The sequence below is a fragment of the Lissotriton helveticus genome, chromosome 9, assembly GCF_964261635.1.
Source record: "Lissotriton helveticus chromosome 9, aLisHel1.1, whole genome shotgun sequence".
Taxonomy (NCBI): Eukaryota; Metazoa; Chordata; class Amphibia; order Caudata; family Salamandridae; genus Lissotriton; species Lissotriton helveticus.
In genome coordinates this window covers 255,387,467-255,407,507 of record NC_136070.1, presented here as the reverse complement: position 1 = coordinate 255,407,507, position 20,041 = coordinate 255,387,467, and the positions used below count along the sequence as shown (strand labels likewise).

At 43.1% G+C, this 20,041-nt stretch overlaps 1 protein-coding gene across 7 annotated transcripts in view; it reads right to left on the bottom strand.

Annotated features, from left to right (window-relative positions):
• The window catches only part of YLPM1 (YLP motif containing 1), a 1,323,976-nt gene that overhangs the window by 1,159,341 nt on the left and 144,594 nt on the right, over window positions 1-20,041 (bottom strand). The window contains exon 5 of one of the 7 annotated variants that reach the window (XM_078659900.1): window positions 18,219-19,364. The exons of the other annotated variants lie outside the window; for them this stretch is intronic. Coding sequence (XP_078516026.1) covers window positions 19,361-19,364 — 4 coding nt within the window. The 3' untranslated portion in view covers window positions 18,219-19,360. Of the gene's footprint in view, window positions 1-18,218; window positions 19,365-20,041 lie in introns of those variants that run through there. 7 annotated transcript variants of the gene reach the window in all.

Below are 20,041 nucleotides of genomic sequence, written 5' to 3'. Positions count from 1 at the left end.
GCATCACGGGGGCAAGAAGGAGTATTGTATGCAGAAATCACTACTGCAGTTTCGTCTTGCAGCATGCTACTTATTAATGAACTTCAGAAAGATGAAAGGCTGAGTTGGCCCCACAGAGCACCAAACTTTTAGCAAGCCGAGGTGTTTCCATGAATCTCTCTAATTTAGACGTCAGCCGACTACTAGGCAGAGAAGTTGAAAGGCTGGCGAACATTCAGAGCAAACACGCATGACTGTCTCTGGCCCAGCCCTTCCAACCACAACAAGATAGGAAGACATCCAGCAGAAAAGTGGGTGCCTTGAAGTTACATGGGTCTGTAAATCACACATCGTGACTGTATAAGTGTATACGGTATATCTGACCTTGAAGGTGATCAAAAGTGATGGGTGCCGAGAGCCAAGAAAACAAGCACTGGCGTTGCCAATAGGTCTCGCAGTAGGAAAGTTGGAGCTATTACAATTGCAAATAACAATGCCTTTTATTTTTGTTTTCATTTTAAAAACATAAAGGGCTTTGTCATTTACAAAACCAATAGCTCCAACTTTCCTACTGCGAGACCAATTGGCAACGCCAGTGCTTGTTTACAAAGGGATTATCACTGCAGTGAGCTTGTTACTCAGTCTGACCCTCCTTATGAAGTGGTCCTGTTGCTAAAATGACATGTTCTTCTGTGAGGCAGCCTTACATTGTAGTACCACCCAAGCCCCGCAGAGGCCATGTCTTGTATTCTTTCACTGAACATAAAGTTCTCTTTTGCACCAGTTCATGCAGTGACCCTTCGATGGCCATTTTTGTGCAGTGGCGATTTCTTGCAGTGGTATCTTTCAGTGAATGTAAACTTTCCTTTTAGTGTGGCCCATTCCAGCAGGGCTCCTCACGTGTGCCTTTCAAACTGTGGTCCTCTAAATGCTGTGAAATCTATTGCTTGTCCGAAACACGTCAGACTCAAGAGCACTATATAAGGCAGAGGGAGGCGACACCAAGATATGCAGGAAAGTTCAGCGCAGAACAAATGCGCTGTCAGCTAAGAGAGCAGCATGTTGATCTGTGACTGGTGGAGCTGCCGTTTTGTTCATTTTATTTCGCAGTAGCAGGAGGAATGTAAACAAAGCAGCCATGTCCCTTCCCCCCCAGCGTCCCTGAAGCGGGTGTCGTGCTGATAACATAAAAGCCGCGTGGTGTCCAAAAGTATATAAATAAACACATTTTGTGCAGTTTAAACAGCTACACACACTTCCTTTTATTTAAAAAAAAGTAATTTAGAAAATAGCTTACAACTGCAAGAGCTGCAATTAATTAACAACTGTACGCACAAGAGCAGCTGTTAAAAAAAAAGATATTAAGAGGGGAAGCGCATGAACATGCGTTAACACAAGCCCGAGGCAGACCCAAAAAGGAAATAGTGTGGACGAAGGAACATAAATTAAAACAAGACGGAGGGAAGGCAGAGAAGGGGAGGGGGGAGGAGAAATGCGTAAGCAATGCGGAAATGTTAAAGCACATTCACTAATGCTGATATTTGTTGCCCGGAAGTGTTGCGTACAGGAGAAATGCGACACGGCGGGCAGGGGAGGGGGCAGAGTGGGGAGAGCGGCGATGAAAATCCAGCAAAATGAGGGTGTGAATAAGCCGCACAAACATACGAAGAACTCCCATGCCACATCAATTAGGCACTGGTGTCCACGCTAGTCCACTTTCAAGAAGCCAAGCATTTTGCAGTCTCAAGCCTAATAAAATTAAAATAGACGACCCATGTTGCACAGTAGCCGACGACTATTATAAGGGCAGAAACAATGAAAGGACGGACGAAGGGGGTGTGTGCAATGAGGGAGGGTGAGGGAATGGGGAGCAGCAACTCAGAGAGGTGGTCGGTGGGATGGGAAAGTGCAATATAAGGCTAATATTTGTAAGCAATGCGGAAATGTTAAAGCACATTCACTAATGCTGATATTTCTTGCCCGGAAGTGTTGCATACGTGAATGGCTAATGAAAACAAGAGAGAGAAGGCAGAGAAGGGGAGGGGGGAGGAGAAATGCGACACGGCGGGCAGGGGAGGGGGCCGAGTGGGGAGAGCGGCGAAAAAAATGTGAACAAATGCGTGCGCCGGGAAACTGAGCCATGAATAATTAGGGGAGAAGCAGAGAAGCCGCAGAGCGCACACTGGGCGAAGCCCTTTGATGTGCTGTGCGGCGGCCGTTAAAAAAAATGCAATTAGGAGGGAGGGAGGCTGATGCGCGTGCTCGTTTGATCACGTGATTCACGTAAACTTAAACAAAACCGCACAAACGAAACCCTTGGTTTCACGAGCGTTTCAAGGACATGAATTCTCACTCCGCTCAATGCGCTTGCGCGCATTGATAGGTCGCGAGACCTAAAAACAAGAAAACCGTGCTTAAAGAAAAAAGTGACGTAGTGGTGCCATAAAGGGGAATCATGCAAATGGAAATCAAGAGCCTTAAAAGAGATGACTAATTGAAAACAAACGCGGATAGAATGAAACGATGGATGCCATCAGTCATAAAATATTCCCTCGGAGAGAAAGTGGCTTCATGCCGTAAAAAATAAATTAGCTGACTTGCGTGCATATCAAGATAGTGAATATCAAGTGAGCGTGATCTAGTGATTGAGCATACGTTGGAGGGTGAAAAAAAGTGCCCATAATTGCAGTGTACTCACTTGCAGAAAACACGTAGCTTATTACAGAGTTCACCAGATTTCCGAACGAGACGGAAAATGCCTTCATTTAGATGAAGTGTCATTGTCAATGAAAGACGGCAGGGTCAAACAGACGGCGAGCGGCATTTTGAGTTGATATGTGTAAACGGGGCAATCATTTGAGAACAGTGCGATATATCCAGGCATACCTCAGCATACAGACCCGTTTAGATGCGATTGTGTAAAGTAAGGAATATGCTACTTACCAATATGCATCTGTTCTTGGCATGTAGGGCTGCTAAATTCATATCTTATGCATAGATCGCCGCCTAGTGTTGGGTCCGGATGATTGCACATTGTTGTCCTGGAAGAGTCTTCGAAGTATCACACGATAGGTGGCTACTCCCTTGGACTACAGTGTGCATGGGCATCCTCAGATTGTTTTTCACCATTGTGGCAGAGATGGAGTATAGTACAGTAAGAGATGCCCATGCAAAGAGTGAATGCTGCAGCTGCGACAGGCACCAGGTGGGTGGACGATATGAATGTCAGCAGCCCTACATGCCAAGAACAGATGCATACTGGTAAGTAGCATATTCCGTTCGAGGCATGTGGGATGCTGAATTCATATCTGTGCATAGAATGTATAGCAGTATCTCCCCTAGCGGTGGCTACCTGTGTCAGCTGTAGCAGTCTGGAAAAGAGTTTTGAGAACAGCCTGACCTACAGCAGCTTGCTGTTTGGAATGTACATCTGCACAATGGTGTTTTGTAAATGTATGTGTGGTTGACCATGTGGCTGCTCTACAAATTTCGTGTAAAGGAATATTTCCCAGGAAAGCCATGGATGCTCCTAGCTTGCGTGTGGAATGCGCCCTAGCGGGAATTGTTAAGGTGTGTTTTGCCTTTAAATAACATATTTGTATGCACTTAACGATCCATTTGGCTATACCTGATTTTGAAATAGGGCTGCCTTTGTGTTGTGGCGAGAAAGCCATAAACAACTGTTTAGTTTTCGAAATGTCTTAGTTCTGTCTATGTAATATAGCAGAGCTCTCTTGACATCTAGAGTATGTAAGGCCCTTTCGGCTATTGTTTGTGGGTTCTGTCTGAATGAACACTGGCAGTTCTATGGTTTGATTTATATGGAAATGGGATACCACTTTTGGCATGAATTTAGGGTTTGTTCTGAGAACTACTCTATTTGCATGTACTTGAATGAATGGCTCTTGAATAGTTAGGGCTTGCAGCTCGCTAACTCTTCGAAGCGAAGTAATAGCAATAAGGAAAGCCACCTTCCAAGTAAGAAATTGTAGTTTGCATGAGTGTAGTGGTTCAAAAGATGGTCCCATAAGTCTGGTTAAAACAACGTTTAGATTCCAGACTGGTGAAGGGGAGTATCTTGGAGGAATTACGAGTTTAGGTCCTTCCATAAACGCTTTAATTGCTGGCACCTTAAATAGTGAAAGGTGTTGCCTGTTTTGCAGATATGCTGCTAACGCAGCTAGATGTATCCTGATGGAGGAATAGACCAGATTGCAACGTTGTAGGTGCAAAAGATAGCAAATGATGTTTTGAGTAGAAGCATCAAGTGGGTTAATGTCATTGTTGCTACAGTAAATGACGAAACGTTTCCACTTTGCTGCATAACATGCTCTGGTAGTGGGTTTTCTTGCCTCTTTGATAATATTCATGCAGTCTGGGGGCATGTTTAGGTATCCAAATTCTAGGACTTCAGGAGCCAGATCGCCAGGTTCAGCTGTTGCGGGTCTGGGTGTTGGATTTCTCCATGGCTCTGAGTCAGAAGATTGGGTGTGAGTCGCAGTCTTTGATGAGGTACTACTGACAGTTCTAGGAACGTCGTGTACCATGGTTGCCTTGCCCATGTGGGAGCAACTAGGATCAGTGTGAGCGAATGTTGGCGCATTTTGCGTGCCACCAGCGGTATTAATGGAGCTGGGGGGAAGCGTACGCAAATTTGCCTGACCAGTTCATCCATATCGCATTGCCCTGCGACTGCGGATGTGGGAATCTGGCGGCAAAGAACTGGCATTTTGCGTTTTCGCTTGTGGCAAACATCTATCTCCGGTTGTCCCCACCTCCGGAAGAATGGTTGGAGCACTTTGGGGTGAATTTCCCATTCGTGCATCTGTTGGCTGTGCCTGCTGAGCAGGTCGGCTACTTGATTGTCCCTCCCTGGGAGGTGTTCTGCTATGAAAAACATGGTCCTCTGAATAGCCCATTTCCACATTGCTTGAGCTAGGTGTGATAGCTGTGGAGAGTATGTTCCTCCCTGTTTTTGAATGTAATACATAGCTGTCATGTTGTCCCTCCGTATCAACACAGCTTTGTTGCATAAGTGTGTCTTGAAAGCTTTTAGGGCTAGGAAGACCAGAAGGTTGATATGCATTTTCTTTTGCTGTACAGTCCAGAGTCCCTGTACTGTGTAGTGTAGGACATGGGCTCCCCATCCTATCAGGGATGCGTCCGCAGTTAACACTATTTGTGGGACAGGCTCTTAGAACAGTCGTCCCTTGCAAAGGTTTTGTGGATTCCACCAATGCAGAGAGTTGTATGCCCGACTGGTCACCAACACTAAGTCCTTTTATTGCCCGTGGGCCTGGTTCCACTGGGCCTGGTTCCACTGCCTTGCAAGGTATTCTTGTAGCGGACGCATATGTAGCCTGGCATGAGGGACTATGAAGATGCACGAGGCCATCATGCCTATTAGTTGCATAAACACTCGAGCTGGTAGTGAGTGTTGGGGTCTGAATTTTGGGATCAACATTGGCATTCCCTTGATCCGTGCTGCGTTGGGATATGCTTTTGCTGCTAGTGTATCTATTGTTGCTCGCAGGTACTTTTGGACGTGGGAGGGTTGCAGATGTGATTTTGGGTAGTTTAGTGAGAATCCTAAACTGTGCAGGAGATGTATTGTTTTTGACATGTGGTTGGCACATTGCTGGGCTGATGGCGCGTGTATTAGCCAATCGCCTAGATAAGGGTACACATGGATGTGTTGCCTTCTGAGATGTGCTGCCACTGTAGCTAGACATTTGGTGAACACTCTTGGAGCTGTTGTGACACCAAATGGTAGGACTTTGAACTGCTAGTGCTGTCCCTGAATGGTGAACCGTAGATACTTTCTGTGAGCAGGATGTATTGGTATATGAAAGTATGCGTCTTTGAGGTCTAGAGTTGCTAGGAAGTCTCCCTGGCGAAGCAATGGTAAGATTTGCTGGAGAGTGAGCATATGGAAATGCTCCGACAAAATGTACAGGTTGAGGGGCCTGAGGTCCAATATTGGTCTGAGGGACCCGTCCTTCTTTGGAATAAGGAAGTATAGGCAGTATACTCCTGTTCCCTGATGTTGTAGTGGGACTGGTTCTATGGCCCCCTTTTGCAGCATACTGATGACCTCTTGCTGAAGTAGCGTTATATGTTCTTGTGACATTGGACGGTGTACTGATGGTATGTTGGGTGGTGGTGAGGTAGTTCGAGGCAATAGCCATGTTGGATAATTTGCCTGACCCACTTGCCTGTAGTGATATTTAACCAGACTGGCAGGAACTGTTGTATTCTTCCCCCGACCGGTGTTATATGGTCTGGGAGTAGTGCCAAAAAGTCACTGTTTGGTGTTAGTGGAGGATCTATTTGCATTGCCTCCACGACCTCTTCCTTTTGTATTATTTCCTCTGTATCCACCTCTGTTGGTGTTTTTATTGTATGTGGATTGTGTGTTACTCTTGTAAGTTGAGGGTTGCTGTGATGTAGGACTTCACGCTCCTCCTCTATAATTGGAGCGACGAAAGGAGCCCCGGTGTTGTTGGGACTGGGGAGCTCCCATAGACTTCGCTGTTCCCGCATCCTTTTTCATTTTGTCCAGAATTGAATCAACTGCTGGACCAAATAAAAAGTCTGGGTTGATGGGCTGACTAAGAATTGTGGATTGAACTTCATTCTTAAAGCCAGATATGCGAAGCCATGCGTGGCGCCGTAGCAGCATGCTTGTATTGATGGATCTGGCAGCTGTGTCTGCCGCGTCTAGGGCACATTTAATTGACGCATTAGTGATGAGCTTTCCCTCTTGAATAAGTTCATCTGCTTGCTGTTTGTAAGGATCAGGTAAGTGTTGGAGAATTTCTTCTAGACTGTCGTAGTGCGCCCTGTCATACCTGGCTAGTAAGGCCTGTGTATTGGCTATTCTCCACGAGTTTGCTGCTTGAGCTGCCACTCTTGCCTGATCCTTTAAAGATTTTTGACTCCTTGTCTGGAGGAGCAGCCTCCCCAGTAGTCTGGGAATGTGCACGCTTACGTGCGTTCGATACTACTAGGGAGTCTAGGGGTAGTTGCCCCCTGATGTATGTAGGATCACTAGGTGCAGCCCTATATTTCTTTTCAATTCTTGGGTTTATGACCAGTGCCCTAGCAGTGTCCTTAAAAATGTCACCTGCGTGCTTTAAGACGCCCTTCAACATGGAGTGTTTTAACATGTCTTTCAGATGTCAGTCAGTGTATCAAAGAGGAAGTCTTCTTCAATGGCATCAGAGTGCATATATACATTATGGTAGGTTGCTGCTCTATCTAGTAGTGAGTTAAAGGCTACTGTATCCTCTGTGGGTGATGGCCTAGTTGGGTATACTGCAGGGTCTGTAATGGGCAGAATCCCTTCATTGTCTGGTTCTCCTCCCCCACCCCATAGCTGTGAGTTGGGGTACTCATTTGGGTTTTGTGGATAACCAAACCCCACATCTACGTCCTGATCTCCCTCTGGGTTGTAGTCAGAGCGTGTAGGTGATGTTGGGGCATATGGAGTAGCAGGCATAGCTGGAGCGATAGGTTCAAAGAGAATAGGAGAGGTAGCACAGTCCCTTTTCTTTTTTAGTGGAAGTCCTGAAAAGTCTTCAGTTGGCAGAGGTCTTTTCTTTTTTGTATAAACAGTCACTTTACCAGTGTCTGGGTCGATATACAGTTTTGACTGGTCTTCTGTGGAGGGATCTGGATGAATAATCTCTTCCTCTACAGTTTTTGGCCTTGGTGCTGTAGCCTTTGGTTTAACCTTTTTCGGGTCGGTGCCCGTTTTGGGTTCGACCGCTTTTGGTGGTTGGATCGGTTTTTGTTGTTTTTCAACAAGTTTTGTCGGCTCGACGTCTTTGGCTGGCTTCACCACCTTTTTCGGAGCCTGCGGTTTTGTCGGTTCGATAGTGTTTTTAGGTGTTTTCGGAGCCTGCGGTTTAGGCTCGATGCCCTTTTTCAGTTTGATGGGCCACGGCTCGACCGATTTTCTTTGGTCCACCTTTGGTTTCGGTTTGACGGTACTTTTGGGCGTAGGCCTTGTTGTTTCGTCGACCGCTTTTTTCCCTTTGTCGATACTTGAGGCTGCTTTGCTCGATTCGACGTGTTTTGTCTTGTGTGTCGTTTCGACGTGCTTTTGTTTTGATGTCGATTCGACGTGTTTCGGCCTCGAGGTTGACTCGCCGGCTTTTGACTTCGAGGTCGACTCGACAGCTTTGGTCTTCGATGTCGACTAAACGTATTTTGGCTTCGAAGGTTGTAAAGGGACTGTGGCCTTCGGGTCGACGCCCTTCGGCTTAATGACCTTCGGTTCGACGACGTTTGGTCCGAAGATGGTATGGTCAACGAGTTTCGGTTTCGATGGAACCGGTGTTGTATGTCGTGTCTCAGAGGGCTCTTTTTGAATGTTCTTAGCCGGGCGGTATGGCGGGGCTGTAGAACGAGATTGTTGATCTTGGCCAAGGCCTGATGGCGATGCCTCGACCTGAGTCTGATAGAGGTGTAGTGTCTATATGGGGCGGGGTACTCGCGGTTCGCCCCTGGTCGTCATCGGAGTCGTCCTTAACCGCTAAGATGTCCTGATCGTATTCCTCGAGATCGACGATTAGTTCCTCCTCTTCGAGGTAATATTCGGAGTCGTCCTCAGAGTATTGTTCGTAGTCGTGATCAGAGTCTTCGGCGCTGGCTAGATCTTCCTCATCGTCGAAGATGTTATCGGGCTCTGGCGCCGACCTCTGCATTTCTTGCCTCGCCACCCGTCGATTCCGTATCGTCTTTTTCGACCGGAACTGGGCACAGGCTAGGCAACTATCTTCATTGTGATCTGGAGATGGGCATTTCTTGCACACTGGATGTTTTTCTGTGTGCGGGAACTTGGAGTTGCACTGCGGGCAGAACTTGAATGGACTTCGTTCCATCGACGGTCAGTCCACGTGGTGTCGAGAAGGCCTCACGGCCCGATTCGACGACCGGAGTGCAACGGATGTTGAAAAAGTATATTGGTACCGAGCGCTGAACAATACCGACGGATCTGAAGGCCTTTTGGCCTTTAGAAAAAGTTTTTTTGATTCCGAACTTGGAGTGTAGGAAAGTACATCCGAACCAAATGGCGGAAAAAAACAATCTGAGGATGCCCATGCGCACTGAAGTCCAAGGGAGGAGCCACCTATCTCGTGATACTTCGAAGACTCTTCCAGGACAACAATGTGCAATCACCCGGACCCAACACTAGGCAGCGATCTATGGGCAATCGCTGGGAGGGGAGCTGGGCAAGCATGCCAGCATTCACCAGCAGATGGTCCTGTTTATGACCTGCGGAGCGCGTGTAGTGGCTAGTGGCAAATGGACTCAAAGCGGCCGGTCGCTTTGATGTTCTTGGCTTGTCTTGCTTGGTGGGGGGAACGGATTTCTGTGCACGCGCATTTCTCATGAACTGCATGCAATCCGGGCTTGGTCAAGAGTGTTTCCCCTGTAATAGGTTCAGAGCTATAAAAATAGCTCGACCTAGAAAGGAAGACTACTGGGCTAAGAGGCTAGTTTCGGCACCAACACTTTTTAATTTTGCCAGCAAAAATGGAAAACATAACTTCTTCCTAAAAGACCCAACGGCTGCTATTTATGCCCCAACGGAAGAGATACTTGGCTTACCAAATCCAATAGTCGCAAATGAAATGGACAAAAGATGCCATCACAAATCAGGATCACCTAAATTACAGGACAAGACTATCTACGCGAACACAAGTCTCCTTATACCCAGACAGATACCAGTAGAGCATGTACAGAGAATTCAGCCCCACAAGGAACAATCTCAACAAGCAGACCGATGAGAACTGCACAGGTGCATCAGAATGTACCAACACTGGGTCAGAAAAATGAAATAGTAAGAAGTTCACACTTGGACAACAAAGATGCTCCCACGGAAGATCTTTTACATAATATTTGCATTCAGGCAATTCCTTCGGACTAAGCTTGGACCCGCTCTTTTTCCTTATTTAACAAAGCCAACCTCCTGCAAATTTTGGAAATAAATACGATAAAACAAGAATGCAATTGATGTAGTTACCTCTGGGAAACTCCTTCCTATCACTACACCGATGGTAAGGAAAGCGGGGGTGAGAGGGGTTGCCTCCAAACACCTAAATTTGACCCCCAGATAAGACATACAAGAGGAAAATTCAAAAGATGGAAGCTTTTTAATAACTAATCAGATACGCCTGTCATCACCGATAATATCAGCAAGCAGAATAGAGTCACAGACAGGGTGACCAGGAATGTCCCCACAAGAGATACCAATTGCCCCATGGTGTGAAACCCTGTTAGGCACTCTGGAGCAAGCTCTTAAGGTATTGAATTTCCAATCAGACAAAATGGAGCAGATCGACCTAATCAATCTGATTGCAGGAATAAACACAAAATTGGAATTAACCACAACTCTACTTGATCTACACGACCAGAAACACATTTGAAGCCTGAGGAATCACTCTAAGGCTCCACAACCTGCCAAAAGATCCATATCCACTTTTACAAAACACCGAAGAACTAAAAAAGGGACAAATAACAGGGAAAGGCCAAATATCTGGTCTACGGGGCGCTAGAAATACACTGCCCACACAAAAACCAACCCAGAAAGTAGTAACATTAAGTCCATCAAACTTCGAATGTCAGCACGGTAACAATCAGGACTGGTCATGGGTGCCAATGGCCCTGTGCAAAAATTTTAGATGACTAATATCCACAGACCGAACCTGATGACATTGTGGGGGAGCACTCTGGCGCGAACAGGGACAAAATTAAGACCTGTTCAAGGAACATTCATGGCTTTAGAAAAACGGGCCAGGACCCAATCAAGATGTGTTCATGGAACGTCCACGGTTTCAGAAAAATGGGCCAAGACCATGAAAAGCTTATCTTTCCGGCAAAACCAAGATCTAATACTATTCCAAGAAACTTGGAACATGAAACCAACTTTAATTCCAGGTTATGCAGAACATCACATTTTGGCAGAAACATTTTCTAACTTCGGACACCCTGTGGGGACTATCAATTTATGCTACAGTAACACACGTCTGGTTAACAGAGAATTAGATGCCGGGGGAAATTGGTTGCAAGTATTAAAACTCACTGGTAAACTTCCCTCCAAAGAGTCAAGTTGGTAATTAATACTTAACTTATATATTCATCCGGAGAAAAATACTAAGAAAGAAAAATGTCCTACCTTGGTGAACCTGATAAATGTGCAGCAAAGGACCTACGAACATAGTAACATGATCAGCTCGGGAGATTTCAATAGTAATCTCATCATGAGAAAACAGAACAGAAGGAAGAGGAAAAACGAATCGGGAACCCAAATAATAAATCGAGAGTTGGAAGCACTAGGCTTAATAATCCTGACCGGAAACAGACAGACCAGCTGCCATTACGCACCTGAGCGGAAATAGGAAATCAATAATTGACTTTACCTTTGCTAGCAAAAACCTCATCCACAACATTTATTCCTTTCAAGTCTGTCCACGCCCAGAGAGAAATCAATTACTGCCAATTGTGAAGATCAAACTGGTTCCCTACCCAGAATCGTATAATTTGAGGAAACTAAAGTGGCGAGGATCAGACACAAAGTCAATCATGGATACAATTCAAGATCACGTGAACCAAACGGACATTGAAAGAAGAAGAAATAGTTAACAATTGGGTCAAGCTCTTATACAAAAATTCCCAGTAATTCCCAGACAGGAACGAACCACAGTTTAATATTCAGTTGCGTGACCAGAAAAGGAGGATCGCAAGAGAAATGATACTTCAGGCAGTCGCCGCGAGAAAGGGGATAAAAATAGGCAAGAGCAAGTTAAAGGAAATGCGGAAAAATTACAAGGAAAAATGTAGTGAAGCAAAAAGAGTACAAGGCCATCTGCAATCAATTACTTTGGGCAAGTAAATTGCCAAATAGCAGAGATTTCTGGGCAATAATAAATAACTTGACTAAGGGACAAAGACTCCAACAAGAAGCAGGAATAAGCAAAGAAACATGGAAACAACATGTACTAAAACTCTACAATAACAGAATACAATATGCACGCTAAGGAGATCATGGCACCTGAAGCAACAGAAGAGGCACAGTAGTAAATATCAAATATCAGTCCCCACCCCCAAGAAGATCGACACCAGACAGAATCAGACAAATCGTAATGGACAAAATATCCTAACCGATGCTAAACTACTAAAAGGAATAATAAAAAAAAACTAAAAAAGGAGGAGGCAGCAGGGTCGAGTTGGCTCCCAAATACTCTATGTAAGCAATCACCTGACTTCTGCGCAGACTACCCAACGCCCCTTTTCAACGACATATATAGACCGAATAAGTTACAAAATTCCTGGAAAGGGACTATAATCCACCCAATCTTTGAAGATGGAATCGCAGCCAGCCTGAAAACTATAGACCGATATCGATGTAGAGGCCAAACTATACGCATCATGCATCTTAGTCCACCGCCAAGAGTTGATAGAGGAGAATAGTGTAATTCTAATGTTCGAAACGGTTTTTAGGTCAGGAATGGAAACTACAAACCTGGCAACTCTGGCACTTAACAGATAAGGCAGTAAGAAAAAAAAACACGATTACTTGCATGCTTCATCGATCTGAAATCAGAATTAGATAGAGTGACAATAGACTATGGGAAAAACTAAAAACCTAGGGGCTACCAACTGAATTACTAGATGCAATGATCGCCCTCCACAGCGAAACCTGGCTGAGAGTAAAATTAGGCGATGGGGGATGATTATCATCCAGGATAAACACCCAGCACGGCCTAAAACAAGGCTGCGTTCTGGCCTGGAGTCTATTCAATTTGTACCTAGCAGATATTACAAAACATATGCTCTCCCACCCATCCTGGCCAAAGAGCCAATCCCTTATTTACAATACGCAGATATAGTGGTGATGAGCCAGTGTGATATGCCTGCAAAGAACAATAAACCTGGTAATCTACCTCAACCAGGAAAGTTTGGAGTTTAATAAAAAAAAAAAGAAAAACTGTCATACGCCAGGTGGATCCTAAGAAAAACAAGTCCAAATGGTACATCAACTGTGACCAAGTCAAAGATCAAGCCTCGTACAAATACCTGGGCATAAAACTGGGGCGGGGAACGACATAAGGACCAAAAAATTAAATTAAGAGCCAAAGCACAATCACTAATCTTCGCCTTCAAACTGGTGAATAAAAGTGGTGGCAGCACAAACTTTACCAACCCTGTCATACGGCCTAGAAACATTGTGTGGCAAGGAATCTGAGTTATTGAATGAGCTCCAGACTAAGGTGTATAAGGCCATCTTTAGTCTCCCCAAGTCTGCATCCCCCGCACAGGTTCGCCTAGAATGTGGTCTCCAGAACCAGAAGTTTCGAAGCATTAATTCCCTTGTGAAGCTATGCCACAAATTCAGATTATCGGAACCCAGCTCATTGAACAGCTTATGCTGGGCAGAGATCAAGGTTCAAATGGACCAAGAAACATCCAATACATGGGGTGCTTACTCAAGAAAATCTCAAGAAGAATTGGGCATTCAATCAGCATAGAGGGGCAAAGAGTAAGGTTTGCAATAATTCTGCAAAGAAGAAATCCTTTCTGGAAGATGAGAAAAAAAACCTGACCAAACAACGACACGCATGGACAGTCAAAGTCCTACACACATGTAAAGCCTCAAGATTATTTTGCAGCCCACTTTCGCACGAAGTTAAAAAAGCTTCATCCAATATATTTTAGGAATGCATGACTCAAAGGATCTTCTGCCATCATGGAAAAGCAAACAACAAGCAGCGAACTGGCGATTATGAGGCTATTTCAATGAAACAATAACTCATTTGCTGTGTATGCGCCCTGCAGTTAAGGATTTAAGGAAATTACTTTTTAAATCTACTTTTAATGATTTAAATATTCGCACATGCAGACAAGCAGTGATCTGCTGGATAGAGGGCATATCTAATATCTTGACTTGTCGAGGCGTTACATTTTTCACACAAATAAGTAGACTTCTCTGGCAAGCTGACTTAGAAAACTAGAATGCTACCCCTGGAACAGTTTTATCTTTAAAAAACTTTGTAACTATATGTATAATAATTGCAGAATGGAAGAACAAAACAAGGAATGTGCACCAACGTGGATATATTAGAATAAGTACCTTAACCAATTGCACATCGCACGGCTACAATAAGGAAATAGCTAAAGTGGAATAAACCTTTAAAGGGCTTATTATCACTGCTTTTGCATTTTATATTGTTATATAATCATGGAATTTTAGGCGCTATTTTTTATTGGATAAATCCACACTAGGTTTTGAAGCAGGAATAAGGTTATTTATTCGTCTAATAGGAACCATACTTAATGTACCTCTTGCTTTTAAGGTTTTAAAATGTTTGATTGGTTTTTATTACCCAAACAGATAAAGACGGATTGATGTTCCAAAATAAAGATTACCACCTAGTGAGTAGAGAAAGACTTATGTATTGATCCAAAATAAAGGCAACTTTAGCTCTGCTTTCATGAACTTTTGGGATTTTGTTTTTGTAAAAACGAATATGCAGTAACCAACTGCTCATTCCAGTAAGGCTGCGGGGGCACAGTGGCACTGCTGATGCAGTGGGAATTTGAGAAAAATTAAATCACAAACTACAACCTTATCTTAAAAAATCAGGCATGTAGTGTAATAGAGAAAACACTATGGGTATATAAATATTTCCTAGACACTTTCTTTCTGAAGACGTGGAAAATGTGCAAGCAAACAATTTACAAGCTCATGGAGTCAAGTTAACTGGCAATGTTGCTAACAGAACACTGAAACCCCTGCATCTGCCTGCAGGGGGACCAAAAGTGAGGTCCAATGATCAGGCAAGTTTGAGGGACAACTGACAAGGGAACATTTTCCAGTGAAGGAATCATTGCAGGATGGGTATCATGCCACCTGTGGAGTCTAGTATAAAAAGTTAGATGGGCGAGGGACAAAAAGCACAGGTGCAAGATAGCTCAGCAACTTCAACATATTAAAGCGCAGTAATAATTCTAGGGATATTAGTGAACAAAGCAACACTCCATGTGAAAAGTTGCAACTATGAAAATTCTCAGTCCAAATGAGAAAAAAAAAAAAAAAACGAACAGCTTAACGATTAGGATAGGGAATAATGAAAATCGAGGCCAATTTTCGTATTATGAACATGTCAGACGCATAAGAAATCCATTGAAAACTGACGAGCCAACTGAATCTCCTCATAAGGATCTATTGAAATGTATGAAGCTATATCCGCAGTTATAAGGCTACTTTAGGGAATAGTCATTTGGTAGAATTAATCTGAGAGATGTGCTACTGACAGGTCATTGCACAAGACAACAGGACTATATATAATGACATAAATTACTACAATTACATAGCACTCAACAATTTCAGTCGGCATAGTTTGAGGCATAGAAATGACAAGCTTTAGAGTAACCGTACACTTAAGAATTGGAAGGGGGGGGGGGGGGGGGGTTCAAAACTACTTTATGAATTTGAAGTCTTAATTCAGAGAACATGAAGGCTCTAGCTCAGAGAAACACATTAAAGCCTTTCATGACAATCATTCTACGCATAAAGCTCACTACGAGCTGCTTTGAGTGCTAAATCTCGGGTAGGACAAAAAGTAACTTTCAATTCAAAGCATTAAACCACAAATAACTACTAGAAACTGAGAATCAAAATGCAGGTTTCCTGAAGCTACAAAGTTTTATTAGGAAGAGTTAAAGTAGCAGAAAGAACCTCGCGTCAAAGGGATGTACGGGCTTGTATGTAGATCCTGGTCTGTTTAAAGGAGAGAGAGTCCTGTGTAATAAGCAGCCACTGCCACCAGAAACCCAGAGCCCCAAGCTATGAAGTCTGTCTGTAATCAAAATTAAGAGCAAATGTTATTACTTAAGCTATATGCATTCTTTTCACAATAGATAGTATGAGCTATTGTGACAATACTGCAAGGTAATTTCCAATTTTGGAAATACAGATAAAAGTGTGTACCTCTTCATATACTAAACAGCAACAATGAAAATGAATCAGTCGTGTCAAAAGACAGCACCGCCTAGGGTACCAGTTTCACTGGTTAGGAAACCGTCAAATACAATTGCCATTTTTGTGACCAGATTCCCATAAATTTGTATTTTTCAGGGAAACCATTGTAGCTTAAGAAAGCCATCACTTTTAATTGTTAAAGGTTCAGAGACTCCCAAGTGAAGCTAACAAGTTTCCTCAGTGGGTTCACATGCAGATTACAAGCAAACCCTAGAAATTGGAACTAGGCTAGTCATTCTTCTAAAGCCAAGGCTACCATTAAATGGGCTGCATATAGTACTTGTGACAATCATACAAAAAAGCAAAACTACAGTAACAATGCTGGTCTTAAAATGTTCTATAGTATTATGGATAGTTGCGCTAGTCAGTGCCAAAGTCTTCGATTAACTTCCTGAAGGCAAGACGGAAGGGAGAATAGATCCTTAGTCCAAAGTAGCAGAGCTTATTACTAATGCAGTCAGCAGTTGGCCAGATCACTTGACAGAATTAAATCCCAAACTAGCTCTATAGCCATCAACAGTGTGTCAAGACAATTACATCAGGGAGATCTAAACCATCAACAAAAACACCTAAGAAAAGGGAGGACAGCTTGAATCTGCAGCAGAAGCCATGCAAAGGTTTAAGCTGAAATGACAACCCAGGTTATCACGGTAACAATAGATGGTCGACATTGGAATACTATCGGGCAGACTTCACTACAAAGCACCAGCCAAGAAAAATAGGGACTGGTAAGACCAGACTTGGAGATGACTGACCAGTTACTGCAGCTGGAAAGGAACTCCCCAAAATCAACCAAAACTAAACAAAAGGAAAAAGGGAAAGGAAAGAGGTAAAGCTGCTGAATCAAGTGGAATGGAGAACAAGAGACATGAACCACTGACCAGTCTTCCCAGACCGAAGAGTTTACAACAAGCATCAGCAATGTCAATAGGTCCAACGTTAAAGGAATGTTGTATAGTAATGTGAAGCTTTACAAGTAAATATGGGACTATATATGTAGGACTATATATGTATTTGTGTATAAGCAAAGAACTGTAGAATAATACTGGTGTTCCTAAAAGATCAGGTGACAGTTGCACTGTCAAGACGGATTATTCGATCTGTCTTGACAGTGCAACTGTCACCATGTAGGTTAATGACTGCAATCTTCACATTTGTGCTGCTGCTAGAGAAAAACACAAATCTAGTTATCTAATATACATCAATGGCATTACAGTATTGTGTGCCTCTTAAAGTTCAAGCGTAGGCGTCTGTATAAAAAAAATGATCACAGATGCGCGAAGAGGTATCTTTTTTGTGGAAGAGCATAACTTCTGTCCCATCAAAACATGTACGCCTGGCTTGAACATGTGGGCATAACTAAAGCCATTCTCTAGTGATGCTTACAACTGTCTACTGACAGCTCAGCTGTCAAACAGACCATAATGAGCAGTGGAGCACTGTCCACCTTAGTAGACACTGTTGAAGGGGGGGGGGGGGGGGGGGGGGGAGTATACTCCTGAACCAGCCACACATTTCTTTCTACAATTCTGGGAAAATAATTCCTCGATGGAGGGCTACAGAGCTTCATTATCTTAGTGTACATACAAGAAACTGCAGAATATAGGGTATGGTTTTGATGGAAACTTTTGAGAACTTTGTGGAGTTTTTTTGTAACCGGGAAAGGGGGGGGGGGGCGCTACGAATTCAGACTTCCTCCAGCAAACCAGAAGTTAACAGGAGCATCAGGAATAAGCAAGTGTGTTGCTGCCTTGAGCTGTTAGACAATTAGGTGGGTTACCTTGCCTGATACAGATATAAGCAGCAGGAAGTACTGGAAAATATCTGCACAGGCTGCCAAACTGTTCTAGGGCACGACCCCACGAAATATTGCCTTCTTAAAGAGAAGTGCTTGATTGGTACCTTTTCAAGTAAAGCCCTGTTTCAACATACACAGAACCAGTTTCAAAAAGGTAAACTGTGCACTAAAGAGCATTATTTGGTTGGAAGTAATGTTGCCCCAATGTAATTTGCCTACATAGCTAAGACTGCAGATTTTTTTTATCCATACCACGAAGTATCAGTTTAAAAATGTTTAACAAGAGGGGGGGCAGTAACAGCCACAAAATCAATGTACTGTCGTTAAAGCATCAGTCGCATCGAGGGTGGGCAATATGATAAGTAAAGGAGGATCCAATAAACAAGACGGTTTAAGGTTTGAACCAAGACTGTTTATTTTCATAAAATAAAAAACAAGTACTACAGTCAGACAGATTTACCAAAAACAGTCTAAAAATGAAAAATTACATTCTGCAAGTTCTAATCATCTGTACCAATCTGAGATGTGATGGTTTACTTCCCTCTCTTGGCAGGAGGAAAGAGAACTCAAAGGAATTTCAACAGAAAATCCTTACTGCATACTTCAGTAATTATACCGATTAATGGTGTTGCCTGTGAACAATCAATCTTCCCATATCACATTTTAAAACATATTTACAACTATTTCTCCTGGATTTCAGATGGAGAATGACAAAACGTTTTGATACTTCAGATTTTGAGGAAACCGTTTAAACATTTCGAACTAACTGTAAAATATCGATATAACAGAAGTTTTTTTTTTATATATATATATATGTATCAGTGGCAGTCTTCAATTTCCGTTTACTGTGCCCTGATGGCCTTCGTGTATATTTATCCAGGCTTCCTGGTCAGACTGGAATTTCTGCAATATTCTTGACAAAAGGTAGCCTTGTCTTGCAACACAAACGCATTAGATTTTGTAACCAGTTAGAAGGCATGTCAGTATTGGTTTATAAGTTCTGCCTATTTAGTCCGTTTTCCTGACATTTCCCTCCAAAAGAACATTTTCCTGCAGCTTCAGAGGTGAAATCCCGTGATGGAGTATTTGTAGCATTCTGCAACAGATTAATAAATCGTTTAGTGTTGGTTGAACCATCACATAAAATCAGTTACTATGGAACACCGATCAAAGTTTTATTTTCAGCTTTTGTATTTTGATTTAGAATGTTCAAGGCAGGCAAAAGACTTGCTCATGCAAGACTATACCTGCAGCTTTCATGTTGCAAAAGACAATACTATAATAATCTTCGGAAAAACAGTTGACAAATCGGCATCATTTGGAAACAGGCTGAGGGAGGACTTAACGATCTGAGTACTTCAAACACCGTTCCACTGGATAAATGCAACAATGGCAAAACTGCTTAATCTGTTCAGCTGTTTTAGCACCAAACTCGTCTCCTAGAATCTCTGATCACTGAATGGACTCCATCGAAAATGTCTTGCATCTGATGTGAAGCCATGTTGTGGAGATCATTTTCACAGCTTTGGTGGTCATCTTTAAGTAAAAAAAAAAAAAAAAAACTTTATTCTTTTGATAAACAATAGATTCCAAAAAGACTGCACTGTCTTGAAAAATGTAAAGGGCTCGGAAGACTCACACCCTTGAATGGCAAGTTAATGATTTACAAATGATCCGCAAAGAAACACTATTGTGCAGTTGTTGCTCAAATTATATCCATGCATGCGATGGTGGAATAAACTGCACTATTTTACAAGAAAATTAGGATTGCCCGACCCAGGTCTAGAAAACAATCTGTACAAGCTAACTTCAGCAGACATCCAATATTTGGAACGCCAAATATGTTGTGAATCCCAAGAAACTGACATCTGGCTTGCTCAGTGCAGTCCAGCTAGTCATTAAGTTTTCATTTCAGGACGTCATGGTGCTCTTCTTTTCACCTCTCGTATGAGAACTGAAAATTACTTTTGACAGGTTTATCCACTCTATTCCATTAAATTCTGTTGGGACAGGGGACATCAGTGGGAATAGAGTGCAGAAGGAGCTAAAATAAGTGACGCTGCACAGCAAACACTAAATGCCCAACTCTTTGTAAAAAATTATTAGAGGAAGTGTTCAGCAATAGCAAATGGGACATCTTTGTAGCAGCATTACTTGTGGAAATGAACCTAAACACATTTTACGGGGAAGCACAAACAGTGGGTATTATGCTT